This window comes from Eumetopias jubatus, unplaced genomic scaffold (genome assembly GCF_037043125.1).
Source record: "Eumetopias jubatus isolate StellerSeaLion01/CBP00866 unplaced genomic scaffold, mEumJub1_p1.0 scaffold_7, whole genome shotgun sequence".
NCBI lineage: Eukaryota > Metazoa > Chordata > Mammalia > Carnivora > Otariidae > Eumetopias > Eumetopias jubatus.
In genome coordinates this window covers 12,223,985-12,240,247 of record NW_028274813.1, presented here as the reverse complement: position 1 = coordinate 12,240,247, position 16,263 = coordinate 12,223,985, and the positions used below count along the sequence as shown (strand labels likewise).

The 16,263-nt window shown below is 38.8% G+C and overlaps 1 protein-coding gene across 2 annotated transcripts in view; it reads right to left on the bottom strand.

The window, feature by feature from the left end:
• TRIP11 (thyroid hormone receptor interactor 11) overlaps positions 1 to 16,263 on the bottom strand; it is a 65,202-nt gene that overhangs the window by 28,927 nt on the left and 20,012 nt on the right. For both annotated transcript variants that reach the window (XM_028098367.2, XM_028098373.2), the window contains exons 7-13: positions 15,335 to 15,709; positions 12,599 to 12,639; positions 11,747 to 11,833; positions 8,078 to 8,290; positions 4,246 to 7,266; positions 3,166 to 3,306; positions 1,736 to 1,929 (exon numbers count right to left, since the gene is read on the bottom strand). In XM_028098367.2, coding sequence (XP_027954168.2) covers positions 1,736 to 1,929; positions 3,166 to 3,306; positions 4,246 to 7,266; positions 8,078 to 8,290; positions 11,747 to 11,833; positions 12,599 to 12,639; positions 15,335 to 15,709 — 4,072 coding nt within the window. The remainder of the gene's footprint in view (positions 1 to 1,735; positions 1,930 to 3,165; positions 3,307 to 4,245; positions 7,267 to 8,077; positions 8,291 to 11,746; positions 11,834 to 12,598; positions 12,640 to 15,334; positions 15,710 to 16,263) is intronic.

The following is a 16,263-nucleotide window of genomic DNA, read 5'->3' as shown; positions in this document are numbered from 1 at the left end:
AGCTGAAACACTTCTAAATGTCCAATAATAAATGACTGGATTAAAGTAGTTATGGAAAATCCAAATAATGGTATGCTATGTAGCCATAAAATGATAATGCAAAAACATGGCTTAACATGTGCCGATACTCATTAAGTATGGAAGCAGATTACAAAACAGTATCAACAGTATGACCTTAATTTTGCTTTTCAAAACACATATAATATGGGGCACTTGGGTGGCTCAGTCAGTTGAGCAACCAACTCTTGATCTCAGTTCAGGTCTTGATCTCAGAGTCGTGAGTTCAAACCCCACTTTGGGGCCCACTTAAAAAATATATATATATAATATATACATACATATATAAGAAGCATGCAAAGGCACCAAAAAAGGATTATCTCTGGATGGGACTGTGACTTTATGTTCTTTTTGGTTTATGTAATTTTCCTGAAGTGCAAAATAGGTTTTTATAATAAAAAGGGAAAAAAAGAAAATACATTATTTTTTAAAGTTTTTTTAAATGTATTTGAGAGAGAGAGAGCACAAGCAGGGAGAGCAGCAGAGGGTGAGGGAGAAGCAGGCTCCCCGCTGAGCAGGGAGCCTGAGGTGGAGCTCAATCCCAGGACCCTGGCCCCAAGAAAATACATTTTATTGAGAGAAATAAAATTTTAAAATATATAAGCAGGGAATCAATCATGCCTCCGTAATGAAGCCTCCATAAAACCTCACAAGGAGAGGGTTTAGAAAGCTTCCAGGCTGATGAGCACTGGGAGATGTGGAGAGGGCTGCCCGCTGGGAGGGAGCTGGAAGCTCTGCACCCCTACCCCATGCCTTGCCCCTACCTATCTCTCCATCTGCTGTTCCCTGAGTTAATAGGCCTTTTACAATAAACTGGTACTCTAGTAAAAATAAAATAAAAATATAGAAGCAGGGACCTAGCAATTCAAAAGTTCCAACAAACCAAGAGCTAATTCATACTGACTTAGGTCTTCACTAGGCTACTTCCTTTTTTTTTTTTTTTTAAAGATTTTATTTATTTATTTGACAGAGAGAGAGACAGCGAGAGCAGGAACACAAGCAGGGGGAGCGGGAGAGGGAGAAGCAGGCTTCCCACAGAGCAGGGAGCCCGATGCAGGGCTCGATCCCAGGACGCTGGGATCATGACCTGAGCCAAAGGCAGACGCTTACCGACTGAGCCACCCAGGCACCCCTACCTTGCTACTTCCTTTACTCTCTCCCTTCTAATACCCAAACTTTATTCAACCTTAGATCATTTGACCACGAATAAAACCACATATGTCAAATTAGTTCTCTGGGAGCATGACAAAGTCAACTAAAATCCGTCAGGAAAAAAAAAAAAGAAAATCAGAATTTAAGTCTAAACTCTTAAAACAATGAGAGGCAATTATCTAGGGTGGTAGTTAAGATTCAGAGAGAGCTAGTACACTTATGATAAAAAATAAATAAATAAAATTATTTTTTAAAAAAGGAAAAAAGAAAAGACAGGTTCAGAGAGAGATGTTTGAATGCCAGATCTGGTCAAGAGTTACAGACCCGAACGTGAAACTCACACACATACTCTGCGTCTGACCTTGGGCAGCTTACTAAACTTCTTTACCCTCAGTATCTTCATCTGTCATTTGGAGATAATGAATTTCATAAGAGTAAAATGAGGTAAGCCAGGAAAAATGCTTACTGATTCTGACACTCAAGAAGTGTTCAACTAATGTGAGTGCTAAAAACAGGGAAAAGTTACCTTGCATTTTCCATTGCACTGGAAGATGAAACTAGCTTTTCCTCCAATACTGTGACTTTCTTTCTCAGTTTGGCCTCTCTATCTTCTGCAGCCAAAGCTTCGCGGGTGTAAGAATCCTCTGATTCTAAAAGATGGTTACGCAATCTCTCTAGCTCCTGGTTTAAGCGTAATTCTTTGTCACGTAAATGCTGAACCTAGGCAGAGGACACCTCTTTATTTTTCTTCTATAAAATGCTCCCCTTTCCCCTCTACAAGCCACTTTGTTATCAAATCTTTTGCCCATTACTGAAGTATATTAATTATATACTAATTACTCATATTGTAAGATGTATTTATATTAGGAAAAAGGTTTCCAAAAACCAACTTTTCATCTGGAAGTTTTATTTTGTAAGAGCTCATGCCCTGTGGCTGTAATGAAAAATGGAATTGTACCAAGTACAAGGCTCTTTGTGACAGACCACTTTTTCAGTAAAAATCTCACTTTTTCATACGTTATGGGTGAGAATTTTTTTTTAAACTGAAGTATATTTGACAATATTATACTAGTTTCAAGTATACAACATAGTGATTCAACAATTCTACATGTTACGCTCTGCTCACCACGGTCAGCGCAGTTATCATGTCATCATACGTTATTACAATATTGACTATATTCATTATGATTTATTTTTCAGCCCTGTGACTTATTTACAACTAGAAATTTTTACCTCTTAATCCCCTTGACCTATTTTGCCCATCTTCCCTAAACCCCTCCCCGCTAGCAACCACCAGTTTATTCCCCATGTTTATGATTCTGTCTCTGTTTCACTGTTTTTTTAGATTCCACATAAGTGAAACCACACTGTATTTTCCTTTTTCTGACTTATTTCACTTAGCATAATACACCCTCCAGGTCCATCCATGTTGTTGCAAATAGCAAGATCTCATTCCTTTTTACGGATGAGTAATATTCCATTTATACACCACTTCTTTATTCATTCATCTATCAATGGACGCTTAGGTGGCTTCCCTGTCTTAGTTCAGTAAACATAAGGATGCATGTATCTTTCTGAACTAGTGTTTTCATTTTTGGAGGGTAAACAGTAATGGACTACTGGATTATATGGTATTTCTATGTTTAATTTTTTGAGGAACCTGCATACTGTTTTCTACAGTGATTGCATCAATGGGAAATTTTTTTTATAACCAAGATATGCCACAGGTGTGTGTGTGTGTGTGTGTGTGTGTGTGTGTGTGTGTGTGTGTGTGTGTGTGTGTGTGTGTGTATATATATATATAAAAAATATATACTCTGGGAGGTCAAGATCCTACAGTATAACACATCAGAGGAAATCACCCAAGAGACAAATTAATTTTAGTAATTCATTCTAGCTTTCTTAACAATTAGTAAGCCTATTGCTTGAATCAATTTCTTTAAAGTAAAAGCATACCTCATTCTGTAAAGCACTGTTTTCCATTTGTTTCTGTTTCAGGGCCAACATGACCTGGTCTCTCTCCTGTTGAAACTTAACTGTCTTCTCCTGCATTGATTTAACTGCATTTAAAAGCTGATTTAACTCCCCAGTCTTGCCCTTTTGGAAAGAAATAACTTTAGCTTTAAGAAAAACACATTTAAAAAGACCCAGTTTCTTCATTAAATAATTAATTTTGAGATACAGGTAACCATAACAAGATCATCAAAAACAGAGTCTGAGAAACTGTCTAGAGAAGCCTAAGGAGACATGACAACTAAATATAATGTGTTATCCTGGATGCCATCCTGAACAGAAAAAAGACATTTGGTAATTTTTTTGGTAAAAAAAAAAAAAATTTAAGGAATTTTAAAAAAGTAGGAACTTCAGTTAATAGTAATATATCAATATTCGTGAATTCATTGTTACAAGTATAGCATAGTAATCTAAGATGTTAATAAACAAGGGAAACTGGGTGTGAGGCATATGGGAACTCTATTATCTTTTCAACTTTTCAAATAAACTATTCTGGAAGACAAAGTTATTAGAAAAGTTGTTAAAAGAATTCTCTCACTCTCAAATAAAATAAAATCTTTTTAAAAAAAGGTTTTAATTCAAAAGACACAATCTCTTCAAATTTACCCTATACAACAAAGTGTTCACAGATCCCAAAATCAATCAAAAGAGTATGAGAGAGAGTTATGTGTGTGCGTTCATTCATCAGGCCTGCACAACTGTTCCTCAGAAAGTACAAGTCACTGGCAAAGAAAAGACAGGAAAGTCATTTCAACACTTCAACACTTTAGTAGTCAACAAGACTACTAAAGTCTTGTTTCCTATTTAAATTAACCTGTTGCTAAAAATGTTTGGAAAGATCTAGTAATTTAGGGGCGAAACCTCCAGGTACCTTTGAGGAAAATTTCATAAAACCCTGAAATGAATATTTCTGAATGAACAACTTCACATTCCCGTTCAAACATAATTATCTATAAAGTAATCAACCCATTGGAAAATTTCTCCACCCCAATTTTCCTCTATAAAATTCCATCCCCAACATACCTGCTCTTTTTCTTTCAGTAGCTGCTCAAACGCGAGAGCCTTTTCCTTCATTGAATGGCACTCAAACTCTTTTTCTCGAAGCATCATGGAAAACTTTGTATTAGTCTCCTGTAATGCTTGATACTCCGTTTCCTTTTCCCTGGTTGTTTCTACTATTTTTTCATTTTCTTCTTTTAGTTTGCAAATGTCCATTTCTAAAATTAATATCCGCTCCTTCAGGTTGGTTACTGCCTGCCTCAAAAGTTCATTTTCATTCACTTTGTTGGTGAAATTTTCATTTAAAGAAAGCAACTGATCACTTTTGGCTTTGATTAAGAGATCTTTCTCCTTAAGTGACTTTTGTAGGACATCTTGTTTCTCCTTTAGCTGCTTAATTTCTGAATCCGTCTGTTCCTGTTCTTTTCTTTCTAGCTCTGAGGTGGCAGCAATCGAATCAGACAACCTGTGATTGTTTTCCTGGAGCGTTTTAATTGTTGCATCTTTTTCCTGCAGTGACTTTCTTAGCTCTTCCAGCTCCTGTTTAGAAGACTCGCTCGATGTATCGGGCTTAACTGTTCCAAGAGACTCTGCTGGCTGGGAAGGAGGCGATGATCCGGAGGAGAGTTGAGGTGAAATAATATCAAGTTTTCCTAAAAGAAGATCTTTGGTACTGCACAGCTGCCCTATGCTGTGCTGAACCTGTGCTAGCTCCTGCCCAAAACTTTTGAGTTTGGTTTCATTCTGCTCATAACTTTGGATCAGGCCAGTGTAGTCCACTTGTAATTTAGAATTATTATCACTGTCAACCAAAACTTGTGCCTGAAGCTGATGGAGTTCCTCCTGAAGCTGGGCGGACTCGTGCTGCATATTCTGGACCGTGGTCATCACCTGCTGTTTCCACTCTTCCATCTTCTTCACTTGTTGTTTTAATTTGTCGCGTTCCTGTAGAAGCTCCTCAAACTGATTGCTGTTAACACCTCCAACCTCATTCCCAGTGCTGGATGTTTGTAAAACCGTCAATAAGGTCTGGCACTTCTGACTTAATGCATCTATCTCAATGTCTTTTTCTCGAATGATACGTGATAAATTCTGAACAGTTTCTCTAAACATATCTTGGCCACCACCTTCAGATCTAGTGGATAATTGTTTATTTTCATCTTGCAGCTTCACGAGAGCTGCCTCTTTGGCAGCAATGATATCCATCATTTTGTGGTATTCCGTTTTCAGGTGGCTATTCTCCCTAGTCTTCTCACTCAAAACAGCTAATACCTGTTCTCTCTCCATAGCGTAGGCCTGCAGCTGCTGCTGAAGGTAGACAACATCCTGGGAGTAGGAAGCTGAAGAAATTCTAGCGTGAAGAGCTTGTATCTCCAAGTCTTTCTGCTGGATGATCTGAGTGAGTTTACCAACCTCATCTTTGGACAGCTGATCAATCTGTTTCGTTAAAGATATATTCTTTTCATTCAGAAGTTTAATCTCCAATTCTCGTTCTTTTATTCCTTTTACTAATCTCTCAGTTTCGGCTTTAGATAAATCATGTTTTTCACTGCCATTTTCTATGTTAAGGCTCTGTACTTTCGTTTCTTGAAAGATCTCACAATTCTCCGTTTGAACGCCCTGTCTTTCTTCACGCAACTGGGTTTTGATTTGTTCAACTGTTTTTTGCAAATTCTTAATCTCTTCATCTTTCTCTAAGAAGAGTCGGGTGTGGGTGACATTCATCTGCTCATGCTGGCACTTAAACTCATCCATTTCCTTCTTCTGTTCTTCTAAAGACTGAAGCAGCTGCATTTTACTCTGGTTTTGATCTTCAATAATCTTCTGATGATGTTTTATTTCCTCCTCAAGATTCCCCTTTATAATATTCAGTTGCAACACCTCAGACTCTAGCTCAGTAACACTGTCAAGGGGTTTAGGCTCCACCACAGGTGCAGCTCGACTCTGCTGCTCCCGGAGCCGTTCCAGTTCTTCTTTTAGATGATTGTTTTCTTCTTTCATGGACCCAAGACTTCTGTCTTTTTCCTCCATGGTTTGCTTCAAACTTTCATTTTTTCTTAAGGCCTCGGTATATTTATCTAATTCCTCCTGAAGCTGTGAACTTCTTTCTTTAAGTTTTTCAATAAAAATTTCCTTCTCACTTATAAGTTGTGTTAAGTGCTTCTGCTCTTTTAAACTAGATGACAAAATTTCCTTGGTTTCTTGATGATGAGTATTCATTTGTTCAATGTTCTTTTTGAGTTCTGCTATTTCAAAGTCTTTCTCTTGACTGAGTTTCATTAAACGCTGCTGTTCCAGCTGTAAAGCAGAGGTGCTCAAATCACGTGCCTTTGACAGTTCTTTAATTGTCTGCTCGTACTTACTGGCTTCTTCCAACAGCTTCTGTTCAGCCCGACTCAATTCTGCTTCTAACTGTCCTTTTTCCATTTTTAGAGCCTCCACAATAGTGTTTCTTTCCAGAGAAATCTGATTGCTACCAGCAATGGATTCTTCCAACTGATGTCTTACATCCTCACATGCTAAAACCAACTTTTCATTTTCCATTTTGAGATCAAAAGCAACTTTGTTTAAACTGTCATTGAGCTTTTCTATTTCTAAAAGAGTTTGCTTTAAATTTCTGACTTCGGCTTCCCTTTCTTTGAGTAAATCATCCTTAAAATCACTGCCAGAGTCGCAATTTAGAGACTGAGTTAACTCATCCCTGATTCTAGAAAGCTCTTCCTCATTTTGTTTAATATGTTCCTTAAGTCCACAGTTCTCCTTCTGCATGTTTAAATTACTTTTTTGTGATTTATTTAGCTGATCTACTAAAGCTTCTACTTTTTCCTCAAGCTTCTGCTTGGCTAAATGCAAATCATTTAGGACGAGTTCACTTTGAACTAACTTCTCTTTCTGCACATCTAGCTCTGTAGTCATGTTAATTTTATCATCTTCAAGTTGATGGACTCTCCTGTTTTCATCACTTAGATCTTTTCTCAGTTTACTAATGATGCTGTCTCCCTCATTTTGTTGTTTTGATAGCTGATCTTTTATCAGAATCATGTGCTGAAAGAAAAATAATTTGCATGGTAACTTTAAGACATTCTCTCATTTTAGTACCTAACAAAAATTCTGCAAAATGTCATAAATAATAGAAGAATAATCCTCAGATACTTCTAATCCTTCTTAAAACAATACTTTAAAAAAAAAATCCCAACATTTAGGAGCACCTGGGTGGCGCAGTTGGTTAAGCCTCTGACTCTTGGGTTTTGGCTCAGGTCATGATCTCAGGGTCATGGGATCGAGGCCCACGTCAGTCTCCATGCTCAATGCGCAGTTGGCTTGAGGCTCTCCCTCCCTCTGTCCCTTGCCCTGCTCATGTACACGCCCACACACACTCTCTCTCTCTCTAATATTTTTTTTTAAATCCATCATTTAATCCCCAACAAAATTACTAACATCTTAGAGCAAATCAATTTCATTATTTAGAGACTAGAACTTAAAACCAGAGAAGGTACATGACATATGTTGCTCATTTCCAACTCTTCAACACTGGGGTAGAGTCATACAGCCCATGAGCCAAACCCGGCCAGCCACCTGTTTTTGTAGATCAAGTCTTACTGGGCTACAGCCACGCTCATAGTTTACATGTCACAAGAGCGGAGCTGAGTACAACTGAGACGACTATATGGCCTGCAGAGCCAAAAAATATTTACTATCTAACCCTTTACAGAAAAAGTTTGTCAACCTCTATGATTAGATTATCAATGAAGCAAAAATATTAATTGAATCACGTTGTAAATCACACCCATCACTTTCACTTGTTACTCCAGTGTTCAGTGTACTGAGAAGAGCTCTGGTTTTCACATTGTGTTACCTTTGTAGCTTCTTGGTTCTGTCTGTCCAATTCCTCTAACTCAGCTACAAGTATTTCCTTCTCAGTGAGACTCTGATTAAGTTCCTGCTCCTTTGCCTCCAAAGTCAGTCTTAAGTCATGTAATGTTGACTTTAAATCCATCTCTCTCGCAGCTGTACTTTTAATTACTTCATACTCACTGTTCAATTTTAAAAGTGATAGCTGAAGCTCTTCCTTAAATAATAAAAAGGGGGAAAAACAACATATACTGTCAACTGGAAGAAGACACTAAAAGATTAAAAAACAATACACACACACACACACACACACACACACAACTTGGGAATCTATTCTCAGATGCCTGTGTCGGAAACATTACTGAATAAGACTTCCGTAACAATACATAACATTCAACAAATCGGGGCGCCTGGGTGGCTTAGTTGTTAAGCGTCTGCCTTCGGCTCGGGTCGTGATCCCAGAGTCCTGGGATCGAGCTCCATGTTGGGCTCCCTGCTCGGCGGGAAGCCTGCTTCTCCCTCTCCCACTCCCCCTGCTCGTGTTCCCTCTCTCGCTGTCTCTCTCTCTGTCAAATAAATAAATAAAATCATTAAACTAAATAATAAATAAAAATTCAACAAATTACAGCCTTCACTCATGTGCAATTTTATGTGTAGCTTCAAGAAAAACATTTCTGTAACACCAAGACAAGATGGAATGACTGTTCAAGTTCATCCAGCTGCAGCTTCTTTATACAAAAACTTTCCCATTTGGGAGCCTTCCTGATCCCACTTCCACAGCTGCTTCCCTTCTGTCTGCTGCTTCTCTTGCCCCACACACACTCTTCAAAATCTTCCGATTCTCCTGGCTCTCTGCACTTCCGTTCCCTAATGTCCAGTCACCAACAACCATAAACTAAATAAACATCTATAAAAATCAACATTCATTCGCTCTCTAATTAGAAAACAAAAGGCTTCTTTTCCCTCATTAAAGGAATTTCCCTTATTACTGGCTCCTGTCAGCACATGAAACTTTTCTTTGACCCAAGAAAGTAGACTCCTTCCTTCCTTTGCCAACCAACCTGAGCAGAGACTAGGTTCCCCTCTCAACTCTTAACAGTCTTAAAGATCTATCTAACTATATATGATTTTTAAACTATATTTTATGTTCTGTTCTACTGGTATTTAATGCTTTTACTCCAAACTCCAGAAGTGGGACAGTTCTCTACGCTCCGACACTGTTGCAACCTCTGATTGTGATGTTTGTGATACAAGAGTTTAAAGCCTTCTTTCACCGACAGAGAAATATCAAACTTCTATGGAATCTACTTTAAAGCAAATAAGAATCTTAAATTTCTACAAATAAAGAGACTATACATACCTTACAAACAGACCAGTGAAAACTAGAACATCTGCCTCACGATTCTCATTTTAATTCCAATTGAAAAGTTTATTCTGAACTACAGTTGATGAAAACAGCATTCTCTTATGCCTTTCTAAAGTTATTATATGTGCTGGGCGCCTGGGTGGCTCAGTCGTTAAGTGTCTGCCTTCGGCTCAGGTCATGATCCCAGGGTCCTAGGATCGAGTCCCACATCGGGCTCCCTGCTCAGCGGGAAGCCTGCTTCTCCCTCTCCCACTCCCCCTGCTTGTGTTCCTGCTCTCGCTGTCTCTCTGTCAAATAAATAAATAAAATCTTTAAAAATAAATAAATAAATAAAGTTATATGTGCGAGGGGACATGGGTGGGGGGATGGGGTAACTGGGTGATGGGCATTAAGGAGGGCATGTGATGTGACAGGCACTGGGTGTTATATGCAACTGATAAATTACTGAACTTTACATCTGAAACTAATGACGTACTATGTTGGCTAATTGAATTTAACTTAAAAAAATAGTTATATGTTCAATCAGGAGAATCACAAGTTTCTTCTCAGGTAGATGTTAAGAACATGCACGGCCTTGCAGGTACATTTGGCATTCTTAAGCAGTGAGCAGACCCGTAACAGAGAAAATTAAAGGACAAGTTATGAAGGATTACTTAACATCAAAGAAAGGAGCAACAGCTATCAGGCCTGGCTACAGAATCCAAAAATATCATGGCAAAGTTACAGATCTATCAGATATGCGCAGAGATCTGCAAACTACGAAGTACACCTAGGAGAGTTAGGGAAAGGAGCAGAATGCAAAGGGAGCAGAAAAGAGCAGAGAAAATATAGGTAATATAAGAATTAAAAAAGAGTAGGAGACACTGGCTTTTAGTAGATAGAAAGGGTGGGGGCAAGGATCCCACAATGCATACAACAGTACATAAAACTAAGAAATTTCCATGCTGATAACATCCCTTTGAGAAACACTGCGTATATGCTAATGTGGAAGGATACTGAAAATATGTTAAGGTATATATGAATAGTATGTATAGTATACTAACAGTTGTATTTTTTTAAAGTTATTTATATAGGGCGCCTGGGTGGCTCAGTTGGTTGAGCGACTGCCTTCGGCTCGGGTCATGATCCTGGAGTCCCAGGATCGAGTCCCACATCGGGCTCCCTGCTCAGCAGGAAGTCTGCTTCTCCCTCTGACCCTCTTCCCTCTCGTGCTCTCTGTCTCTCATTCTCTCTCTCTCAAATAAATAAATAAATAAAATATTTAAAAAAAAAATAAAGTTATTTATATAATCATACATACATAAGTGTAGTCTGGAAGGATGGACATACAAGAAACTGGTAACTGCCTTTAGGGGCGCCTGGGTGGCTCAGTCGGTTAAGCGTCTGCCTTCAGCTCAGGTCATGACTGGGATCGAGCCCTGCATCAGGCTCCCTGCTCAGCAGGGAGTCTGCTTGTCCCTCTCCCTCTACCCTTCCCACTGCTTGTGTGTCTCGCTCACTCTTGCTCTCTCTCCTCTTTCAAAGAAGTAAATAAAATCTTTAAAAAAAAAAAAAAAAGACTGTCTTTGGAAAAGAGGCCAATCAAAAGAGGTGCAAAGGATACTCCATTTGTACCATCTAAAGGTTTTCCATATGAATTACTGAATTTGTACATCAGTGAATATTATTTTTTATAAATTAATTTTTTCAATTGAGTTAAGACACTGGCATATAACTTAATAATACCAGCTTAGAACTATCCTGCATTTAAGCACCTGTCTTAGCCAGGGAATTATCCCCGAGTACTATAAACATAAAAAATACCTCTCCCCATCCCCAACACTGCATTACAGAATCTTATTCCAACCCTGCTACCAATACACACAAAGACTCTATCTCTACCACTGAGAACGTATCCCTCTTCAGCCCTCACCACTAAGAAATTCCACCACACTAGAAGGTTCCAGAACATACGAGCAGTTGATAGATTCTGTAGGACGCCACTACAGCCACTCCAGACTCTAGAACCACCTGTGTATGTTGCTGCTGTCAGGACTTCATCGGAAACCAAAACAGAGTCTTTACCTATCTTTTTTGCTCCTATCTGTATGCTTACTGGCTGCCTTATCTGTAAATGTGAACTCTGGTCAGCCTCTCATACTCTGAACTTTGCCCAAATACCTCATCCTGGTCTGACAAGCATCAATGACACCAGTTTTATCCTCAGGACTCTCAAGACCTAAACATTCCATTTTGATATAAACTGGCCCTTGGCTGTGACCTGTAATACACACATTTTAATTCTGCCCCCATTTTTACTGTACCTACCTTTTCTTGACTCAATAAGGACTTCTGTTTTTCTAAAGTTTCAACATGCATTTTAAGTTTCAAATTGTCTTCAGTGAGACTGTTGTCCTACAAAATGTTAAAACAGTGTGTTTTCAGATAAATTTCAAGTTTACAAAAAAGTAGGCAAGCTGTACTATCGTGCATTTTTACTCAGCCTTTCTCTAGTGACACATAAACATTATAGGCATGCAACCCTGGACCATCTAAAGCCAGTCACTCGTTTTATAAATATTCTTAGAATTTTATTATATTTCAAAAAATATATAAATACATTTACAAAATAGCCTGTAATCATTAGTAACAGAAGCAACGCTGAATTCCTTAAGGGAAATCAAAATGCATTCCTCACTGTGGTGGAAAATCTGCTTCCACTGTCCATAAACATAATGTCTGTCAAATTAATCTTGAAAGTGATATACTTGCATTTTTTAATTATGTAACTTTTAAAATTATGTCAATTTATGATTCAAAAAGTTTGTTATTAATCAGCAAACATAAAATTACTAAGATGCAAGTTCCTAGGATAAGTTCATGTGAATTTGTAAAAAACACAAAACAAGCAATTACAATAATCAAAATATTTTTTCTTGATAAATCAAAGCCAAAAGCTTTTTCTCTTTAAAATTAGTTTACCTGGGCGCCTGAGTGGCTCAGTTGGTTAAGCGACTGCCTTCGGCTCAGGTCATGATCCTGGAGTCCTGGGATCGAGTCCCACACTGGACTCCGAGCAGGGAGTCTGCTTCTCCCTCGGACCCTCCCCCTTCTCATGCTCTCTATCTCATTCTCTCTCTCAAATAAATAAATAAAATCTTAAAAAAATAAAATGTTTACCTGGTTTAAATTACTCAGTCTCAAAATTTCATTTTCAGCATCTGTAAAAACAACAATGAATCTGACATTAAAATTCTTCAACTTAATAATTACCTCCTACATTAAACTCAGGAATAAAACTCAATTAAAACTTGACTGTATCAAAGAAATCAAAATATAAATAAATGCCAGTAGACGCTCCATTAAAATGCAGTCCTACGGAACCACAGAAAAAAGAATTATAATTGTATTCTGGATGAGTTATAAGTTATTGCCTTGATAAAAACATTAATAACAATGTTTCAAAATGAGCTGATTAGTTTGTGTAGCAGGAAACAGTAAAGGGACTGAGACTGGGGAGAAATGGTTAAAAACAAAAATGTACATTTATACCACAATGATACAATAATCTCTCAATTCTCTAAAGTGACTTAGACATGACGACAGATAAAAAGACCATTCAAGCTGGTATTACAGATAGACCCACATACAGAAGCCGTTCTAGGAGAACACAAAGACAGAATACCATTAGTTCAGCTAAAGTAATTCATTCAACTTTCATTCAGATAATAGTAGGCATTTTCTATGAGATCAGTTAGTTGCTGGACAACAAGATGAAAACATTTAGTCCCTGCTTGCTCTCAGGGAGCTTTCAATTCAGAGGGAAAGGAAGCACACGACTCCCGTACTGTGTGATACAGGGAGCACGAGGTGCTACTAGAGCAAAAAGGGCAAACACCGACTCCAGACTGCGGGATGGGGGCTAAGGAGGGCCCGGAAAGCAGTAGCATAGGTACCTCCCAGCAGATACAATACCTGCAATGAATCATAATATACTTAAGAGTCAGCAGAGAGAAACAGACACACTCCACACAAATAGCAGCAAATGCGAAGACGAGAGAGCTAACAAAGTCACTGGCTTAAGGAGCTATATACGAAGTTCAGTATGGCTAATGCTTAGCATGTTAGGAGAATGGGAAGAGGTGAAACTGAAGAGGGACACAGGCACCGGATCGTGAAAGACATCAGATGTCCAACAGGAAGTTCAGGCTTTATCCTGAAGTTCACAGGGAGCCACAAAGTACTACCATCAGGGGAATTAAACCTGTTTTGTGTTTCTGAAAAACCTTTCTGGCTACAGAGAGAAAAAAGAAATTGACTGAAGGAATCATAGAGACCAGAGAATACTAACAGCTAACGCTTTTATAATGCTTACTGTAGGACAGCCCCTGTTCTAAAGAGAACTCTGCAGCTAGTAACTCTCAGAATCCCCATTACTACTACTACAACTATTTAGAAGGTAGGAGTATTATCCTAACCAGAGGGATGGAAAAACCAAAGCATAGAGATGTTAATTACCTTGCCCAAGGTCAGCTAGTTAGTGATGATATTCTTAACCACTCCACTATTTTGATCCAGTAAGAAACGGCTATAGTCGGGACACCTGAGTGGCCCTGTGGGTTAACTATCTGCCTTCGGCTCGGGTCATGATCCCAGGGTCCTGGGATCGAGCCCCGCATCGGGCTCCCTGCTCGGCGGGAAGCCTGCTTCTCCCTCTCCCACTCCCCCGGCTTGTGTTCCCTCTCTCGCTGTATCTCTCTGTGTCAAATAAATAAAACCTTAAAAAAATAATAATAATAAATGAAAATAAAGCAAATAAACCCATATGAGTCATCCAATATGCTAAATAAATGGAAAAATGTATTTTGAAAGGAGCAGAGCTACTTGGAAGTCAAATGAATTCTAGAACCCTAGTGAATGGCCTTCTCTTTGCCTTCACGGCAGCTCCCAGGACTGAGGCCCTTCTAAGAAACCCTAGAGCTCCTCTGGGATACAATCCTGAAATATTACTGAACCAGAGAAGCTAAGGAAACAGAACTTACAGGACATGCTGGGTGATGACTTCAAACTTTCTGGTGAGTCACCGAGGTAAGGAGAGGAAGAGGAAGAGGAGGACATGGTGACTTTGAACCTAACTCTAACTGGAGTTTATAGAGTTGGCCATCCAGGTCAGGAGCCCACGAGAAACAACTAGCCAAGGGGTGTGGGGAGCACAGCACACAAGGGCTAGAAACCCCCAGAGCAGCAACGAAACAGTTCATAAGGTGAGAGTTTATACTGTGAGAAGACAAGAGTGCAAAATAAAATCCATCTTCACAGCTAAGAGCTCCCATTATGTGCTCCCGGCATGAATGAACACCGGTGTTTGGCCTATCTCATTAAATAACTTACTTTTTCTAACACAGAACACAGGTAACTAAATATCATCTTGGGCATGGAAAATGGTAAAGGGCCTATGGCTCTTATCACTCTCATGTCTGCTTCGATACAGGACATCATTTCAAAAGGAAATACAGAATTTTGAAAAAGGCAGGCTGCGTTCCCTCATCGGAGGGTCTGGAACCTAGAGTTTCGGAAAGTATCTGGTTCCATGCAGACTAACAGAAATAGGCCCATACCGCCTCCCAATAAACAGCTATATATACATTTCTCAGAAAGCTACATGGCCTCCTACATCAATGATTCCATGTAACTACTTAAAGGATGAGAAAGGGAGGCTGAGAGACATCCAGCCAACAATGAAGACTTTTTAGAAAATTCCTATTTGTGAGCCATTAATTATGGCACCGAATCCAAAACCAAACAATTCTATTCCACTTCTACAGTCAATTACAGGAATACTCCACTTCCATAAAGTACTGTCTGTCTCTAAAAACTAGTACGTAATACAACACCAGTCACAGGTGAGTTCCAAACCTTTTACACCAGACAGTGCTCGCTGCAGTTTGAGTACTCCCTCTCCCACTGATGTACTCTGTGGAAGGATTCGTTCTTTTTCTATCACAGTATCACTTTGCTTCACAGCTTCGGGCTGCAATTTCCTACATTCCAGTTTCCAGCTTTCACATTCTTCTGTTATTTGTCTGTTTTCAACATTTAGGCGTTCTTGTTCCTTCCTCAAAATCTCCCTGTCATTTTCTGTAGAAGATAATTTTTTATTTATGTCTTTTATTTTATCCTCAAGTTCTTCAATTCTTTTTATAGATGCTACTTTTTCATTTTGTAGATCCTGTATAGTTTTCTGCATATCATGGACTTTTGAGTGATGAGTTATTACAATCCCTGAGCCACCTAGAACATAAACAGAAAATCAAGGACAGCCAATGTCAACTACCGAGAGATAAGTAGCTTGCTATATACTACCGAGAGATTTAACAGACTTGAGAACTTGGAAAATCTTAAAAAGTTAAGACAACAATGAGATATCATTACACTCCAATTAAAATGGCCAAAATTCAGAACACTCACAACACCAAATGCTGGTGAGCATGTGGAGCAATAAGAACTCTCATTCATTGCTGGCAAAATGCAAAATAGTAAAGCCACTTTTGGAAGACAGTTCAGCAGTCTCTAACAAAACACACCCTTAACATATGATCAGCAATTGCACTCCCCAGTATTTACTCAAAGGAATTGAAAACTCTTATCCACATGAAAACCTGAACAATGATATTTATAGCAACTTCATTCATAACTGCCAAAACTTGGAAGCAAAGATGTCCTTCAGTAGGTGAATGGATAAACTGTGGTACATCCAGGCAATGGAATACTATTCAGCATTAAAAAGAACTGAGGTATCAAGCCATGAAAAAACATGGAGGAAACTCAAATGCACATTACTAGGT